This window comes from Lepisma saccharinum, chromosome 1, assembly GCF_977018435.1.
Source record: "Lepisma saccharinum chromosome 1, izLepSacc3.1, whole genome shotgun sequence".
NCBI classification, from domain to species: Eukaryota; Metazoa; Arthropoda; class Insecta; order Zygentoma; family Lepismatidae; genus Lepisma; species Lepisma saccharinum.
The window spans coordinates 170,829,102-170,846,149 of NC_139229.1; the positions used below are offsets into that span (position 1 = coordinate 170,829,102).

The 17,048-nt window shown below is 39.4% G+C and overlaps 1 protein-coding gene across 2 annotated transcripts in view; it reads right to left on the reverse strand.

The window, feature by feature from the left end:
• The window catches only part of LOC146003964 (atrial natriuretic peptide receptor 1), a 1,164,278-nt gene that overhangs the window by 20,373 nt on the left and 1,126,857 nt on the right, over positions 1-17,048 (reverse strand). For both annotated transcript variants that reach the window (XM_083142500.1, XM_083142491.1), the window contains exon 16: positions 8,831-8,980. In XM_083142500.1, coding sequence (XP_082998626.1) covers positions 8,831-8,980 — 150 coding nt within the window. The remainder of the gene's footprint in view (positions 1-8,830; positions 8,981-17,048) is intronic.

Genomic DNA, 17,048 nt, shown 5'->3' on the forward strand with positions numbered 1-17,048 from the left:
GGTTAGTACTTTTAGGAGATGGTGAATATTTGAAAATAAAGTTTTGTTGCACTTCACAAGAGCATCAGAAATACAAACGTTTTTAGCTCCAGAATATGCAAACACTTCAACCTTTAATGCTGGTTGGTACACTGACGCATGCCATTTGGAGGGTGAAAATTATTTCGTCTTCAATGAAGGTGTTTTAAAAATATGTATGTGGACATGAAAAAGTAGTCTTTGTAGTTTTGCGATTTAACAATTTAGCTTGGTTAATCCACATTTTATTAAAAATCACATAAACTGCTCTTGGAAAACTAAGAATTTAACTCCTCAGAATGTCAAATAATGTTAAAGAAATATATCTCTCTTCAAAGAACATATCTTGGGAAGCATAGAACATATCTTTATAATAATTTAAAAAGCACTGCAAACATCGCAATGAAAAATATATTTAAACAATTTCATCAAGTCTTACAATGAGTTGTTCTTGGAAATAAGCCACAGACTTGCTTCTCATTTCTCATGTTTAGAGCTTCTACCCACTGCCTCTGACGCTTGTTTCACGCACAAGACCCTGACAATGACCGAGTCAACGTGAAACTTGCATGAGTTCGTCAATGAATGACTTTGCTTCTACTCAAGTCAGTTTAGATATCAACACAGGTTCACATATGAGATTAGTCTGTGGCCTCCAACAGGGAAGAAGTACACAAGGCGTTTTTCCTTGGACGTACAGAGACACCCACAGCATGTCAAAGTATGTAGCGCTCAAGTCAACAATATGTTGAGACACCATCTCTCTTCTCATCACTGTCATCTGAGCAAGAGTTTCTGGATTATCTTTTTGCTGAATGTGCCCTGAGCTGAACACTGGATTGTGGGCAAAACAACCACTACAGACTACTTTCTTTTGCTGCTGGAAACAATATGTATTATTATGGCAGCTTCCTCGCACTATGGCCTCTTAATGCTAAGCATTGTCTATCAAGAGAAAGTAAACTCTCCTTGGCCCCCTCCCCCAATTTTGGCACCCAAGCACCTCTACTGGTCATGGGCCTTTCACCCAACAGAATTTAGTTTGTTCCATCAGGAACAGTATATATGAAAAATGCAATCCACTATCACTCTTAATTTTTGGATGATATACGTATATAAATGCAATTACCTAAGGCTTATTTTTGAAGATTTTAGGCCAATTTTACTCATATTTTTTCATAAAGAGTACTGAATAAGGCAAATTTAAAATTATCGAAACACCTATCAAAAACCACAATTCTTAAGTGGTTATTCTTCAAGCAAAAAAACTATTACTTTGGCAAAAATATCATTTGAAATCAGGGGCGGCGCGTGCCTTTTCAGTCAGGCAGGGCACATTTTTCTTTTGGGAAGGGGAAGGGGGGGCAGTTTACCTCTATATTCCTCTTTAAGGTTTTTGAGGGGAGTTTCTTGATATGGAGTAAGTAAATTGTTCGAACAATTTGGAATAAAATTAACATTCTGATCAAGATATCTCTCCAAAGAGCATTAAATACTCACTACGTAGGAATACGAAAAATCAGCAACACATGGAACAAATTACATAAATAAAAAAAAACAACTCGAATACTGACGTCGGAACCCTATACGCTTGCAGTAACTAAACATTGGGTAGATACTGGAATGATTAGAAAAATGTTACACTGCAGTTTCTCTTCCATTGTCAATGAATTGAAAGGCGTAGATATTAAAGTTTCTACATGATTCAATGTCATATTCACCAAGTATCCACTAATATCAATGACTAAGTAGGAAGATGATGCAGCGTTAAGTTCAGTTACAACACTTTACATTGGCCATGTACCCCCAAAAAGTTCGTTTATACTTACGAAGATATTCTGCATGTCAAGTTGCTGGAACACAGACACAATTACACAAATAAATAAACACGTACAGTAACTATAAAATCGCGAAAAACTAATTATTTCGTAAGCGACCAATACGCACAGACGGAACGCAATGCAAACTCACACACTAACTCAAATCCAAATCCGTATTACAATGGGAAGAAAGGAGGATCTTTTTAAAAATACGAGGGACTAGTTTGTGCAATAAAAAGTGTTGTCAACTTTTCAGGTCGCCGGAACAAGCGCGAAGAAAAGCATTCGAGGGATTTTTTTCTATCTTATTGCTGCAGGCTGGAAGAACGAATGAACTGCCTGCCAAGCGTTGGAAACACTGAACGCTGAACTAGGCAAACATGAATGGGCAGGGCACCTCGTTCACTGCCCAGAGACGGCTACGAATTTTGCGCTTTTCCATTGTGAGGGGACCGTCCCTTGACTATGCTGTAAATGTTTGGATCAGTCAGTGACGTCACGTCTCCGGGGCAGAGCCGAGATTTTACTCTCTCCAACAGGACGTAGAAATATATTAACCTCGCACAGGGTGCATACCCTGTAAGTCTGGTTGCAGCAACGTAGGGGTTGAGGGAAAAAACAAAAAAAAATATTTACGCGTATATACCGATCGTCTCTTCAGATGAACTTTTTATGTTAAAATTGTTGTGGGGCAGTGCCCTAGTTGCCCTTTATGTAGCATCGCCACTGTTTGAAATCCCAAGTCATGGGACATTTTTTTAGCGTATTTTGAAACTTGAAAAATGTGACATGCCCCACTGTTACATGTGACTGTACATTTATTTCTAGTTATACACCAACACAGCATTACAGAGCATGGCATAGTTGTACACCATTATTTCAGTTTGGTTTGTTAGTCCACTTTATGCACAGATAGGCTACCTGGGACTGGGTCACTGGCATACCCAGGATTTTGCTTCGGGGGGGGGGGGGGGCGGGGGCTTATGAACTTGGATGGTGCATAAACAGTGGCCCAGAAACATTTTTCATCTACGAGGTACTGGAGATATATTATATATATAATATTATATATTATATCTCGAAACATTGAAAACGATTGATTCATCGCTTAGGAGGACGGTAATTCAGGAATTAGAGTAAAACCATACGTTCGAAAGTAATTTTATCAATTTTTGGTGCACAATATGAATAGCCGGTTCGAAAACTTAGGTCTCTTTTCGCATGTAGTCCTATTAAATGCACGCACCCATGGCTTGTAGATGATCGTGTGTTTTATGGAGACATTTCAGGTGAACTTTAATGTAAGTGAAAACATATGTGTGTCACTAGTTAAATATTTTCACATCTATAAACAAAATCCAAAATAAATTTCCACCTCACTCAAGGATTATGCGAATTAAATTAAAATTGTACCAATATCTACAGCTGAATGCGAACGCGGGTTCAGTGTTATGAACCTAATCTTTACTGAACAGAGATAGATTAAATATTTGCTTGCATCATATAATATATTGGCGTATATCAATTTTGGTGATACCCCGTTGTTGGAGTTTAATTTCATCAGATATGAGCTCCAATTACCATTTTAAACCTTCGTTTTAAAAGTTAGTCAAACACAAAAATGGTTATCGGGGGTTATTTTAAGTTTTTATTTCCGACTTTATTACCTTCATTTGCAATTTTTATTTTCTAAAAATTTCGGGGTGGGACCGAAGCCACTTCAGCCTCCACTGGGTACGCCAGTGGACTGGGTATACATTTTAAAGTACGATTTGAATCACCATGTGTTCCCACTGAGTATCAAATCCAAAACCCTTGAATACAATGTGACAATGTTACCACTTCACCATCGAAGAAGCCCACACATTATTTATGTACCAAGATTTATTTTGCGAAATAACTGCAATAAATATTTGCATTGCATTGTTGCAGAAATGTTTCCAGGTGGGGTACCAGAATCACAATCAGAATGTATTTCCATTTCTTGCGAGTAAAATTAAACAATATAAAAAATAATTTTTATGTTAACGTGAATTTTTATTATATTAGACAAACATATAAAACACGCTAATTTTAGTTTTAATAAGAAACATTAAACCATATTTGTACATACACAGAGCCTCTACTAGAGATATCTAAGCCTGGAGTGAGAATAAAATTTAGTGCCTCCTGCGAATCTTTGCAGACATTTACTTCTTTTGGAATTATTTCTTTAGAGGAAAACAAATTTGACACTATTGCAAACTAACAAGAATATTAATTTAATATAACACCAATACTTTCTAGTAAAAATGCGTAATTTGATGTGGCTTTAACAGAAACACTTGTTTTTCGGGCTGAGTGAGCAAGAAAAAGTGGTTGAATTTCTTTGTAAATCGTCAATGTACTGCAAAACACCTGGCAATTTTCAAAGTAGTATTTTCTCATGAAACGAGTTCTTTTTTTTTTTACCTTTTTTGTTTGTATTTGAAAACATGTGGAGGGGGGATTAACAGGACTTCCGATTGGATGTCACCAATCTAAGCCTGTCCCGATTAGCCTTTTGTGCATAAAGTGAACTTAGAAACAAACTCAATCTAAGCTCGACCTGCTACTCAGAAAGTATGGTGTTTAGAGTATCATAGATGTTGCAATATTATCTTGATAATTGGGTGCCTCCGTAACTTATATCTTGCATTTAACAAACCAGCGATGTTATAAGTCCACTATAAGCTCAGACGAATAAGACTGGGCCTACAGTTATGCTGGTATTCGAGGAAGTGAGAAAGGATTTTATCGGACAACAGTCCCGGAGGCCTCCAGATTCCAGGTGAAATTGCATAGAAATTGAAGGAACTAAATATACTCGTATCATGGTGTGGTAGTTGTAACCGTATTTTTTAAAGCGCTATTACAAGGAATTTCAAAAGTGGTATGATTGTAGGTGTGCCATGTCTTTTTTCTAGCAGTCGTCCCTATATTTTACAATCTTTTTCTATATTTGACCTTTTCAGTTTTTTACAAAACCTAGGCCAATGGGGGTTGTGATTCCTACCAACGTATAGCCTTGGTCACCACGTCATTTAAACATTTTGGCCGTGCTTCACCACTTCGCGGCTAATCTAGTGAGGCAGGGAAGCGATTGTAAAGTAGTCAAAACAAATGCAAAACCCCGCCAAAGAATCTTGAAAGCACGAAATAGGAAAACTGACTGAAGATACGATGGGTTACTGGAAGAAGAAAGAAGACAGCCTCACTTTACAATTTCCCCTGCAGGAAGGAAAAACATCCTCCAGAACTGAATAGCTCCTTAACAAACGTAACTAAGGCAACGCATTTGTTTTCAGAGCGAATAGCCGGTAACGAGCTGCTTGGAACGGTGGTGGGATTTATTACCCAGCGTTCCACGCGCTGCGCCATATTAGCCCCATTCTCTTCACTTAGAGACACCCGTGGAAACGAATACACAAATCCCATATAGTGGACGCTCTCACAACAATGGGTAACAAAGGACTTACACAATGCCTATTCACAGACCACTGTTAAATCAACTCAGACTCCCCGGTTGAATAATGTACAAATCCCCCTACGTTATTCTGGAATGACGGGATTAAATTGTAAATCCCTCTTAATTGGTTTTTTTACTGGATGAGGAAGTAAGCGAGCAACGGGATAAGATGGTGTTTGAAACCACAGCGTGTACGTTGCATTAAATATGAATTAAAATAGTAATTACATTGTTACTTTTTTATTTCTAGGTTTGCATTCGCAGGAAAGGAAACGTAAGAATTCTGATTCTGTGGACGGACGTCCACATCTACACGTAAATCCATGCGTGATTTAGATTGGCTTATTTTTGTACGTAGTAAAAAAACAAAAACAAAACACGAATGCTGTTTTGAAGACAAAGTGTCATTTTGAATGACATTTGTTAAGTAAGCTTTAGAAATCTCGTAAGCACAAACTGCCAATGTTCTTGGCGGAGTGGTTTACGCAGTGCACTACGAAACCTAGAGTCGTAGGTTCGAATCTTGAGTAAGGTGTGTTTGTTCCTTCATTTACTTCTTCAGTTCACTATTCATCCTCATCGTTGTGGATCCCACTTTAAACTGTAGGTCCAGTCCCGATTAGCCTTACTGTGCATAAAGTGGACTTAAAACACCAAATCAATCAATCAATCAATCATCCTCATCGTTGCGATTAATTGAAAGAGGTACAGAAGTAACCTAAACTACTCAAAGATGCACACAAATAGGTTGCGAGTACAATCTCTTTCGAGGTTTTACGCCTATTTTGGATGATATATTGTTTACATTGTCTATTTGCTGATGTGGACTATCTTCGTTTATGCGTTAAGGAATATAACTACATATGACTTCGAAATAATAATAATAAAGCATGAAAAAGCAATATTTAAATCACAAATATGAAACTTCTTCCTATGCACACCAAAATCTATGCACATATCTAAAGCGAGTCTCAACTCTGACGTTGCAGGTTATTCTTCGCCCACACCGTGCTATTTGCCGTTCGGGCATAAGTGTAGAAAGGCTACTGAGCATCGGTATCGCCTGCTTGCACGCAGTGTAGGTTCGCTGACTAGCGTCAAAGTTGAAATCACGGACGTTCTTGGCTTGAGCGAGCTCTAAACTGGATATAAACGGAAAAGTTTGCTGTTTATATCCTTACTTATGAGCGTCGAATTGATAGATCAACAACCTTCGAAGTTCGATAAGACGTCTGACTGCTACGCACAAGAGCCGGGTTCGATTACTAGTGTGAATGATCTCGTGTGGAAATTTGCCCGCTAATGTCTCTTTGTAAGTGAGTCTTGGGTTTAATAAAAGTTGCAGCAGTGTGAACTAAAATGTTAAGGGTGTGCATAGTCCCCGCTAAGGCCGAAATCGAGAATGTGTTAAGATTTATCTCCACATTCCACAGGGGAGTGCTTCAACTTTTTCTTTTTCTTTGTCATGCGCCGACCTACGTGGAAGAGTGGTCATCACAGCGTGCTAGGGGTCGCGGGTTAGAATCCCAACCTTGGCTTGGGTGTTCTTTGTGAATGCGTCTTCAATTTCATCCAATCATTCTCATCTTCGCGATTAGCCAAAAGTGGCAGAAAAACGAAGTAAAACAATCCAAATCAATCTTTGTAGTAATATTTAAATGAAGAACTGTATTATGCTGTTTCCTTCATTTTCTTCAGGGATTTACTATAATATTTTAATCTATCTTAATATGATTGTATCACTACTGCTTAGTCAACATCTCTTCGATTCAACCCAGTAATATCTGGCGACTTTGATGTACTCTATGGTCCTCTAAATGCTTACTTTGGACTTGTCGATCAAAGCTTAAACTTGGACATGTGACAGCTGCGCTACAAGGAATCTCGTCGCTAGAAAAAGATATGACCTTCTCTATGTCAGTCTATTGAACCGAGAGGTCTGAAACAAGCACGCAAACAAACAAACACTTCGAAAGTTCCCTCTGACGATGCTTATCTTGTCTTAACACCTGGGCGGACACAGGAATCTCCGCTTTAGTTTCGACTCCATCAATAACGCTTCTTCAAACAGCCCATCCGGGGACATTGATTTTGGTGACGTCATCGCCCTGGGTTAGAAAGTGAAGAACAAGCGTCGGGCCATCCCGCCTGTCGTGTAGAACATCCATCCGGAGACGCTGCCTTCTCGTGAAAATTTCAGGGAAGTGTGGGCCGTGGGAGAAAGAGAAAAAGAGATAAACTGATGATGCAGAGTAGGAACCGGTTCTTTCTTTGTCTCGTGTACTCTTTGCCAATTCCAGAGGCTGTTTCGTAAAATATATATTACTTCCTTGGGTGGAGCGAAACTGAAATACGCGGAATGGTCGAGAAGTTACGGAACTGACCAGCAGGTGGGGATCCGGTCGTTGTAGAATGGCAAATGGCCAATACTGGTTGAAAGACGCAGAGGCAGAAGAAAGTAATGGATATCGTCTTTATTCTTTGGAGAGATATTCCAAACTAATTTCTACTGAAGAGATAGAGTGAAGTTTTCTTGAAAGTTGAAAAAAATGAAAGTACAGGGAGAACTTGGCGCAAACAGTTTAGTAGAGACTATTTCTATTTGGTGTACGATTTCAATTATTTTCTTTAAAAAGATAATTAGCAAGTGGCTGTCATTTTTTGTCAGCTGTATAATTTTGGGTAGGCTTCGTATAACAGCAATTAAAAATAATACCCTTTATTTTTATTACAAATGTATTTTATTCTAATCAATTATTATTTTTTTATTGTCATGATCTGTATACTAAGCCTCTTCAATAATTATCAACACCAATAGTACATCTGTGAACACAAGAAAGTAGCTATGTATTGGGGCATAAGGCAAGAAGGAAAGGAAATATGGAATTTTGAGTAGCGTGTTTCATGACAGACTTCATAATAGAATACACTTCCATCTGAAAGGTTAATACGGATGTTAGTGTCGGATGGTTCGAACAAGTCAATCGTAAGACAATGGTGCACATCAACTTGGAAAACGAATTCAGCATTTACATTAAAGCACATTTTGATGCTGTCTGATTGCATTGCACTTAGATTGATTGAATGATTGATATCGCAAATAACACCCATGCTCCGGCCGGTGTTCGAACCCGGGACCTCTGGCGTCGTAGTGCGCTGTGATACCCACATCGCAACTGAAATTGGAACATTACAGTTGGAGAGCACAGCTTAGTGAAGAAATGAAGTTTATGTTTGCTATATTTTCCCCATAGTGAGGTCATTTCGTCAACCAATGACCGTTTATTTCATTTAATTGTCTCACCCTTATGCAGCCGCCTTGCACGAATTTCCTCACAGGGAAAGGCGAATTTAGTCCGAACTACAAAAACCACCTTTGCTTGCGATTGAACTTACGGAACAATGGATTTTTTTCTTTTATTGCTGATGCTGTCCATCGATTGCTTTATCAACAACGGACGAGGGCTCTCACGAGAACTGAAGAAGGGTCACCATAGCAACTTACTTGGGCAGCAGCTGGAAGAGCAGCTCCTCGCACTTCCTCTTCTCCTCCAGGTAGTCGGCCGTCCGTTCCTCCACCAGCGCCTCCAGGTTGTTGGCGTACTGCTCCATCCGGGTCAGCAGGTTGTCAAGGATGTTCCCGCTTTCGTTGTCCCTGCAACGCAAGAAATGGCGTTCAGATGGAGGGAAATACATTCTTATCTCACTTCAACCATACAAGAAGTACATTTCGCATGCAACAGTTACATTAACGCAGAAAGGTAATAGAAAAGAAATGCAAATTTAAAATTTTGTTGTTCTGCATTTACTTCTTGTAATAAAACGGTTCTTACTTTGACAGCTCAAATTGTTCTTCACAGAGTTAGACTGTATTTGTGTTAGGGAGTTTGAGCCTATATGCTAGTGTCACTTTAAGGAATCCATTAACATTAGCATTTATAATGAGGCTAATCAAATAAAAGATAGGGAAAAGAAACTCTTTTGTTCTTCTGTATCTCTTCAATATCTAATAAGACCACAATCTCAAGTTCTTCCCATCTTCGATTACTGTGACGTGGTATATGGCGTTAACTTAATAAAAAGAATGCTAAAATTGTACAAAAAGTACAGAATTCTTGCATACCTTTTACGCTTAATTTGAAACGAAGGGATCACATACTGCGCCACTTATATGAGCTTAAAATGGCTGACTATGACACGTCGAAGCCTGCACAATATTCAAAATTCTACAAACAAAAACAGCGACATACTTAAAGGACAGACTCCAATTTAGACATGAAATACACAACTACACGATTCGACACTCTGCGAAACTTCAGCTGCACAAATTTTCAAAATCTATATTCCTGTCATCTTTCAAAGCTGCTTCTGCATATTGTTGGAATGCGGTACGACCAGATGCTACCTCATGTGCGACATACAACACCTTTAAAAAGGCAGTGACAAAAGTACTTCTTGATGATCAGGGGCAGAGGCTTAGTACACATGACTAGATTCAGCATGCTTCCGTTGAAAACGGAACCAAATAGCTATATGAGCAGACTTGAACCAGAGAATGAGTAAAATTGTATTTATCTGTTTCATATTGTTAGTTACAGAAATATTTAGTAGGGATAAATGTAATTGAATATATAGTGAATTATAGTAGTATTGTATTTTGTTTTTGTATTTTTTGTTTGTTTAATTGTACAAATTTTGCGGGTTGTGGTAGAGCAGCTACAGGCTGAACTTCGTTCATGAATAAAGAATTTCTAATTCTAATCCCGGGCAGTATTTTGTGAATGATGGGAATCAAGCGTTATTAATATATATTAAAATTACAATCACTGGAAGGAAGAACAAAATATGCAAATATTGTGTTTTCGTCGAATACTGAAACTGATAAGGTACTTCAGTAGTAGAACAAGAAATGGAGTATAACTTACAGTGGTAAGTAGATAGAGGTTGTTATTAACAAATATCAAAATGACTAATTGAAAAGCAATTTCACTGCATTACGAGTAATATCGCATTTGATATAATCCTAGCGTATCACGCCGAAGGCGTGACTCGAACCCGGGACCTATGGCGTTATAACTCGATAGACTAATCTCTACGCCAAGAGATCCGGCTGAAGCGCTGGAGGTAGCTTCTTAAAAGCATAATACAGCAGCATCTTCAGTGGATCTGAAATCTCTGCTGACACGAGATTCCACAGGAAATCAGTTGAAATAACGCAACGCCAGCCTTAGGCAAAAAGTACGGCTAACGGCAGAATGGAACTGCCTCAACGGCTTTAACGATCGGAAATTTGAATCTCCCTTAAATAGATCAAGAGACCATTTCTCAGCCCCAGTTGTAATCAGAAAGCTATCGACCACACAGTTGTTTGTTGCCTCCGATTTATAGTCGGGTTATCAATTGATACGATAGGAGTTACAGCGAGGAGTAGTGTGCTATCTTAGTTTCATTTCAGGAGTGCTTTATCTACAATCACAGGAGACGATCTTCACATCTAGGTCTACAGGTAAACGAACACCCTTTTCTATTATTCTCACGACCCTGCCAGACCAGTCAACACCGAAGTGTTAAAATCGAATGTTTAAGTGTTCTCTTTATTTCACAGGGGTTACCCCAAGCCATAAACGTACCTCTCACATAAGCTAGTAGCTTTAGGCTGTCATAGCCTAAGTTCGATCCCAAAACCCGAGGGGTTTTTATACGGTACATTTGTAGACAAATAATACGTAATTAATTATAAAAATACGAGCTATTATCAGCATTTGTAACGTAAGTCAAACAATTCGCATGCTCTTGGTGGGAGTATGGTTAGTTCAAAGTTATGTGAATACGCTCTTCATATCGCCTAAAGAAGTAAACCACAACGATGCAACGAGGCAAAACCTTGGAGTAAGCTCATGTAATGCAAGTTCCCACTGTGCCTCCCCCACCTCTCCCATTGGCTCCAGCCAGCAGCCATTAACGATCGATGGAGATTTTATTTCTTCGGTTGTCTATATCCGATTCCGTCCATCGCTGCATCGTTGCCTTTTGCTGACAGAGCTAATTCACGCTTGCCCTGGTCGGTCGCTGTCCTCCATTACGTGAGGGAAGCTGAAGCTGGAGAGGCAATTTTTGGCTCCGTTTTACATTTGCGGAGTTTTATTCATAACTATATAGTAGGAAATTGAAGCAAGTGGCGCATCTACCATTTTATTGTGGGGGCTAAGTTTGTCTTTTGGGCGCCTATTAGCTATTCCTTGCCGCTCGAAATATGGTTTCATTTCACTGAGTAATGAACACCAAATTTTGGAAAAAAAAAGTGCAATTCAAAATTACACACCGTCATTCATAATATGGACTTTGAGATACTGATTTTGTAAGTTTTACAATATGATTTACAATAATACATTAACATTTCGCTTCTCAGAAGCCAAGATTATGCATCATACAGCGTTTCCTGTTTGAGTTTTGTTTTAAGCCCACTTTATGCACAGATAGGCTAATCGGGACTACTGGACCTACAGCTTAAAGTGGGATCCGAACCACTATGTGCCTCCACCGGGTATCGAACCCCGAATCCCTTTATTGGAAGGCAACGACGTTACCGCTCCAGCGTTTCCTGTTTCACACACTACCCAGCCAATACAATAATTCAGCAAACCAAGTAGACATTTTTTCGAAAAACAGGCACGTTTTAGAAGGTGGCTGTGTAAAAAATATGTAAGCCACTTTATCGCATGTAATTTTTGTTCATGTTGTTATTTTCTGTTATTAGTACGCCTATCTTCGTGGCGGAGTGGTTAGTACAGGGCACTACAATACCAGGTGCCCTGGGATCGAATCCAGGCCTGAGCGGGGGTGTCCTTTCATCAAATTCATCACTCATCCTCATCTTTGTGATTAGCCAAAAGTGTCAGAAAATTGACGCTAACAAGAATGAAATCAAGTCTGTTGTTAGTACATTCCAGTGTAAAATGGCTAATTCTGAATTTGGAACACTCTGTCAAATAACTAAATGAAGAGGAATTTGATGTCAATTTAGAAGAAAGTCGATATTTTAGATTTTTAGAATGTCATATTTTGCTATTTTATCACATATGATAAATATAAAAATATTTTTGGATCGAAAACATTTCGTGGAGGGGTCTTAATCGCAACAACCCTAGTTAAATACGCAGTCGATATCAATTTTTTAGCATCGGAAGAATGGTGTTCTCACTGTGGGACAATTTGTAATAACACTGAAAAGCACACAATTCTTAGCCACTCCAACAAATTCCACGATATTCTCGTAACTTAATGGTTAATACTCTCTTGGTGCAAAACGCTCTAAGCTCACCACCTGAGCAGAAGAGAGATTAAAAAAATCTACGCTACTATTAGGTCATTTGTGGTCCTACACATTGTCGAGGGGATTCCTAGTGGAGGCACAAAGTGGTTCGGATCCCATTATAAATTGTAGGTCTAGTCCCGATTAACCTTACTGTGCATAAAGTGGACCAAATCAATCAATCAAAAATATTGATGAAGGAAGTGAACAAGGTCTGCGCTCAATATTCCTCATTTCATATCGGTACACAACCAGTTACTATAATTTTCACCAGCATTTACTCTAGGACGTCTTGTGCACGTTTGATGGCTAACTTGTCTCTGTTATCAAAAACCCTGCTTGGAACAGAAGAAAATAAGACAGCTCTAGGTGTTCTAATTTTTCCAAGACCACTACAAGCTGCATTTTGCCCGTACAGCAAGATATATATATTCTGGAAAAGTGTGGATGGGAACTGATTCCTCATCCTCCATACAGTCCTGACATGAGCCCCCGATACAGATTTGTCACAAAAGTGAATAAATCACTCCGTGGAAACGATTCACTGCTGTTTAGGATGTCTCTAATGAAGAACGAGAAGAAAACACACACACACACACACACACACACACACACAGAGAGAGAGAGAGAGAGAGAGAGAGAGAGAGAGAGAGAGAATTAAAGAAAGAGGAAGGTAGGGACAAAGAAATATAGAAAAAAGAGGGAGAAAAGACACATGGAAAAAGAAATCTAAGAAAGGGAAGAGGGAAAAACAAAAGGGTAGAAAGAAGGGGAGAGAGAGAAAAGGAGGGAGAAAGAAAGAGAGAGACACGAATACTACTACACGAGAATACATTTATACAAAGGTTGGGCCACTGAAATAAAGTTAGTTCGTTCTTTCAAAAAGAGGTAAACATACCGAGTGTACATCTTTTGAAATGGCCCTCGTACATTGCAGTAGCAATGTCTCACGTTCACTAATGAGCATAGATTATCCTACTATTTGACATACAGGCACATCGGCATTACTCGCTGAATATCCACTTTAAGACGATTGGAGGCGTTGGATATCCCATGTCGCAACTTTCCCTTCCCTTTGCTACATAACAAGACGCCGGCGACTTCATCAAGCGAGCTTCTAATTACTGTTTGATAGTCATTAGGCGAGAGGCTCCGCGTGTAAAGCAGGGCAGCGGGTGCTCGGCTTGTAGCAGGTTTGTCTCCACTTGCCTACCTCTAAATAAGACGAGAAAGGACACATTGATGAACTCCTTACGGTGGAGTAATCGTGCATTCTTCAAAGCCATCGGCCAATTCTTAGCCTTATTGTTTTATTTGCTGTTTTTTTTCGTTTCCGTTCGAAGTTTGTTTACATATCTGAAAGTGAGGCAGTGAAGAAGATAAAAGTAGAGGGAGGAAGGGAGGGAGAGAGAAGGGAGAGAGATTGGAAAGACAGACAGACAGACAGAAAAAGAGAGAGAGAGAGAGAGAGAGAGAGAGATGGAGCAGAGAGAAAGACAGTACGCAGCAGAAGATATGGAACAGACACACATACAGACAGAGGGAGAGAAGGAAAGCAACAGGTGAAGAGATGAAACAGAGAGAGAGGGGGAAAGAACAACAGTTGAAGGGATGAAACAAACAGAGGAAGAGAAAATATAGGAAGAGAAGAGGGGTAGAAAAAAGGAAAGGGGGAGATTAGGTAAAAAGAAGAGAGAGATAGAAAGAGATACAGAGAGAGATAATGAAGATAGAGCAAAATAGAGATGTATACGTATATATATCTCTCTTTCTCTATCTTCAATCTCTCTCTCTCTCTCTCTCTCTCTCTCTCTCTCTCTCTCTCTCTATATATATATATATATATATATATATATATAAAAGGTAAAGTGCTCCCCTGTGCTTAGCACCACGCCATGAAGGCGTATAGGGGGTGTGGGGGTAACGCCCCACACTTTCTTGATCCGGTCGTGAGTGGGGGTGATGTGATCAGCATCACGCCCCTGACCGCCTTTACCCCCCAGGGTTTCCCCCAGGGACCCATGTTATTCGACGCTGGGTGGACGCCGGGGCCGCTTCCATCGTTAGAAAAGTTCCCGGATTTGAACCGGCCGGGGATCGAACCCGGGACCTTTAGCATGGTAGCCAGACGCGTCACCGACTGAGCCACCGCGGCCAACCATATATATATATATATATATATATATATATGAGAGATCTGACCATAAAAACCTTGTGTGCATTTTCTGTTAGTTGAAAAGCAAATAAACTAACCTTAAACAAAACAATGAATAAAACATCAAAAAATTAACTTATCTGTAATAAACGGCAATCTTTCTAACTACACTTTATTAAATATATACAATTTTTATCAGACTGTAAAGTTCAGGAGCGTACTATCTACTTTAAATATGTAACACATATATTTTCCTTATTTGACTCGTGGAGCAATATTGAACAACTCTTTCAATATATGTATATAAAAAAACTCATCTTACATCTATCAGAACAGAACAATTGAATACGAAGCGCAAAAACGTAATGTAAGATACAGCATTGAAGATTCACGATCAATATCTCGTAAAAGATAGCAAGTGTCATGAGAAATACGTCCCGAACGTTTACAGGTCTCCGTCAAAGAAGCCGAGGACGTAGATGTCTTTCCAAAGACTTGGTGTTCTTCGTCTCGGTCCGTCAAAGAAATCAAAAGACGCCGTCTGCCTGCTCTAACTCACTTAGACGGGCGTAAGAGCATCTTCTCTTCTGGGGTCGTAATTAAATTCTCCGTCCCAGCCATGTATCGGAATCTGCGGGGCGCTCCGACGGGTTCTCGATATTGATCACGCTCCAGTCAGGTCAATATCGTCAGATCGGTGCCCGTGCAAGCACGTCTGGACGCATCTTGGCTAAGGAGAGACAGCGGCGCTTTTTCTTTTCCAGGTTCCTAATTTCTGACTGGCCTTCTTAACCCTCTCCTCATGTCGTTTTAATGTTATACATTTCCTCATTCATCTCTTCATCCTTCTTTCGTCTTCTGTGTCGACGTTCTTGTTAAGAAAATAGCCTTCAAAAGGGGCATTCCACTCCATGTAAATAACAAAAATAATTAATGTGAAAATTATTAGTGTTTTTAATTGCATTAAGGTTTAAATGTTAGTGAATGCATGTAATTAGCATATTTCGCCAACAAAAATTATTAGACTCTGTAGCCTTGTATGTTTCACATAAAAATGAAGTCAAACTTTGCTACATTTTTAAAGCATCATACACGTTAACACATTTTTCGTTAATTATTTTCATGCATTCAGGCTATGCCATCATACTGAAGTTTCTTTCATAGTTAGCAGACACCACAAAGCACTTCATAATTCAATGAAATCAGTTCATTATGGATATTTTATCCAATCTCATGTCTATTATCTTACATTTTATGTGTGAAACAGTAGAGGCAATTGGGGGGGGGGGAAGGACAGTTTACTTTCTCTTGGCAGGCAAGGCTTAGCAGTTAGAGGCCAAGGTGTGGGGACGGGGCAACTCCCCCCCTAATCACCACAATTGGTATGAAATGTCACACACGACACGCTGGAATTCCCCAAAATGTTTTCTTCAAGAACATTAAAATTATATCTACAATACTCATGAAATAATTCCTAATATTATATATATATATACATATACATAAACCTACTACATAAAATTTAAACCTAGACAGACATATGAAAGGAAGGAAAGTTCATGTCAGCAGAATCGGCCAAGTTCACTTTGTGTTTTTGAGTTTTTGTTAGTTAGCATTGAAAGTCTGCAAGTTCTGGCTAATCACGCGTTGAGAATGAATGAAATAAAAACTTAAAATTCCACCCGTTTCATTATAAGTCCATTATACGCACAGCTAGGTTAATTGGTACTGGACGTACAGTCCAAAGTGAGATTCGAACCAGTATGTGCATCCACTGGGTATCCAACCCGGAACTCCTTAATTATACGAGACTTTGGTTTGGTTCATTATTATTTTACTTCGCTTTTCTATCACTTTTGGCTAATCGCGATTATGAGGATGAATGATGAATTCATGAAGGGAAGCTTACAATGAACACCCATGCCCAGGTCTGGATTCGAACCCGGGGCCCATGGCGTCGTGGCACGCTGTGATAACCACTCTACCACGGAGGTTGGCTTTAATTATAAGGCAAAAACGTTACCCCTACACCACCGAGGAGGCGCCCGACCCTGTGGCCGAGTTGTTAGCACATCGCGCTGCGACGCCAAGGGTCCCGGGTTCGAATCCCGCTCGGGCTTGGTTGTTTGTCAATGTCCATTCATCAATTTCATCATTTCATCACTCATCCCCATCTTCGCAAATTAGCCAAGAGGCACAAAACGCGAAGTAAAATAAACTAAATCAATTAATCAATCAATCAATCACCGAGGAGGC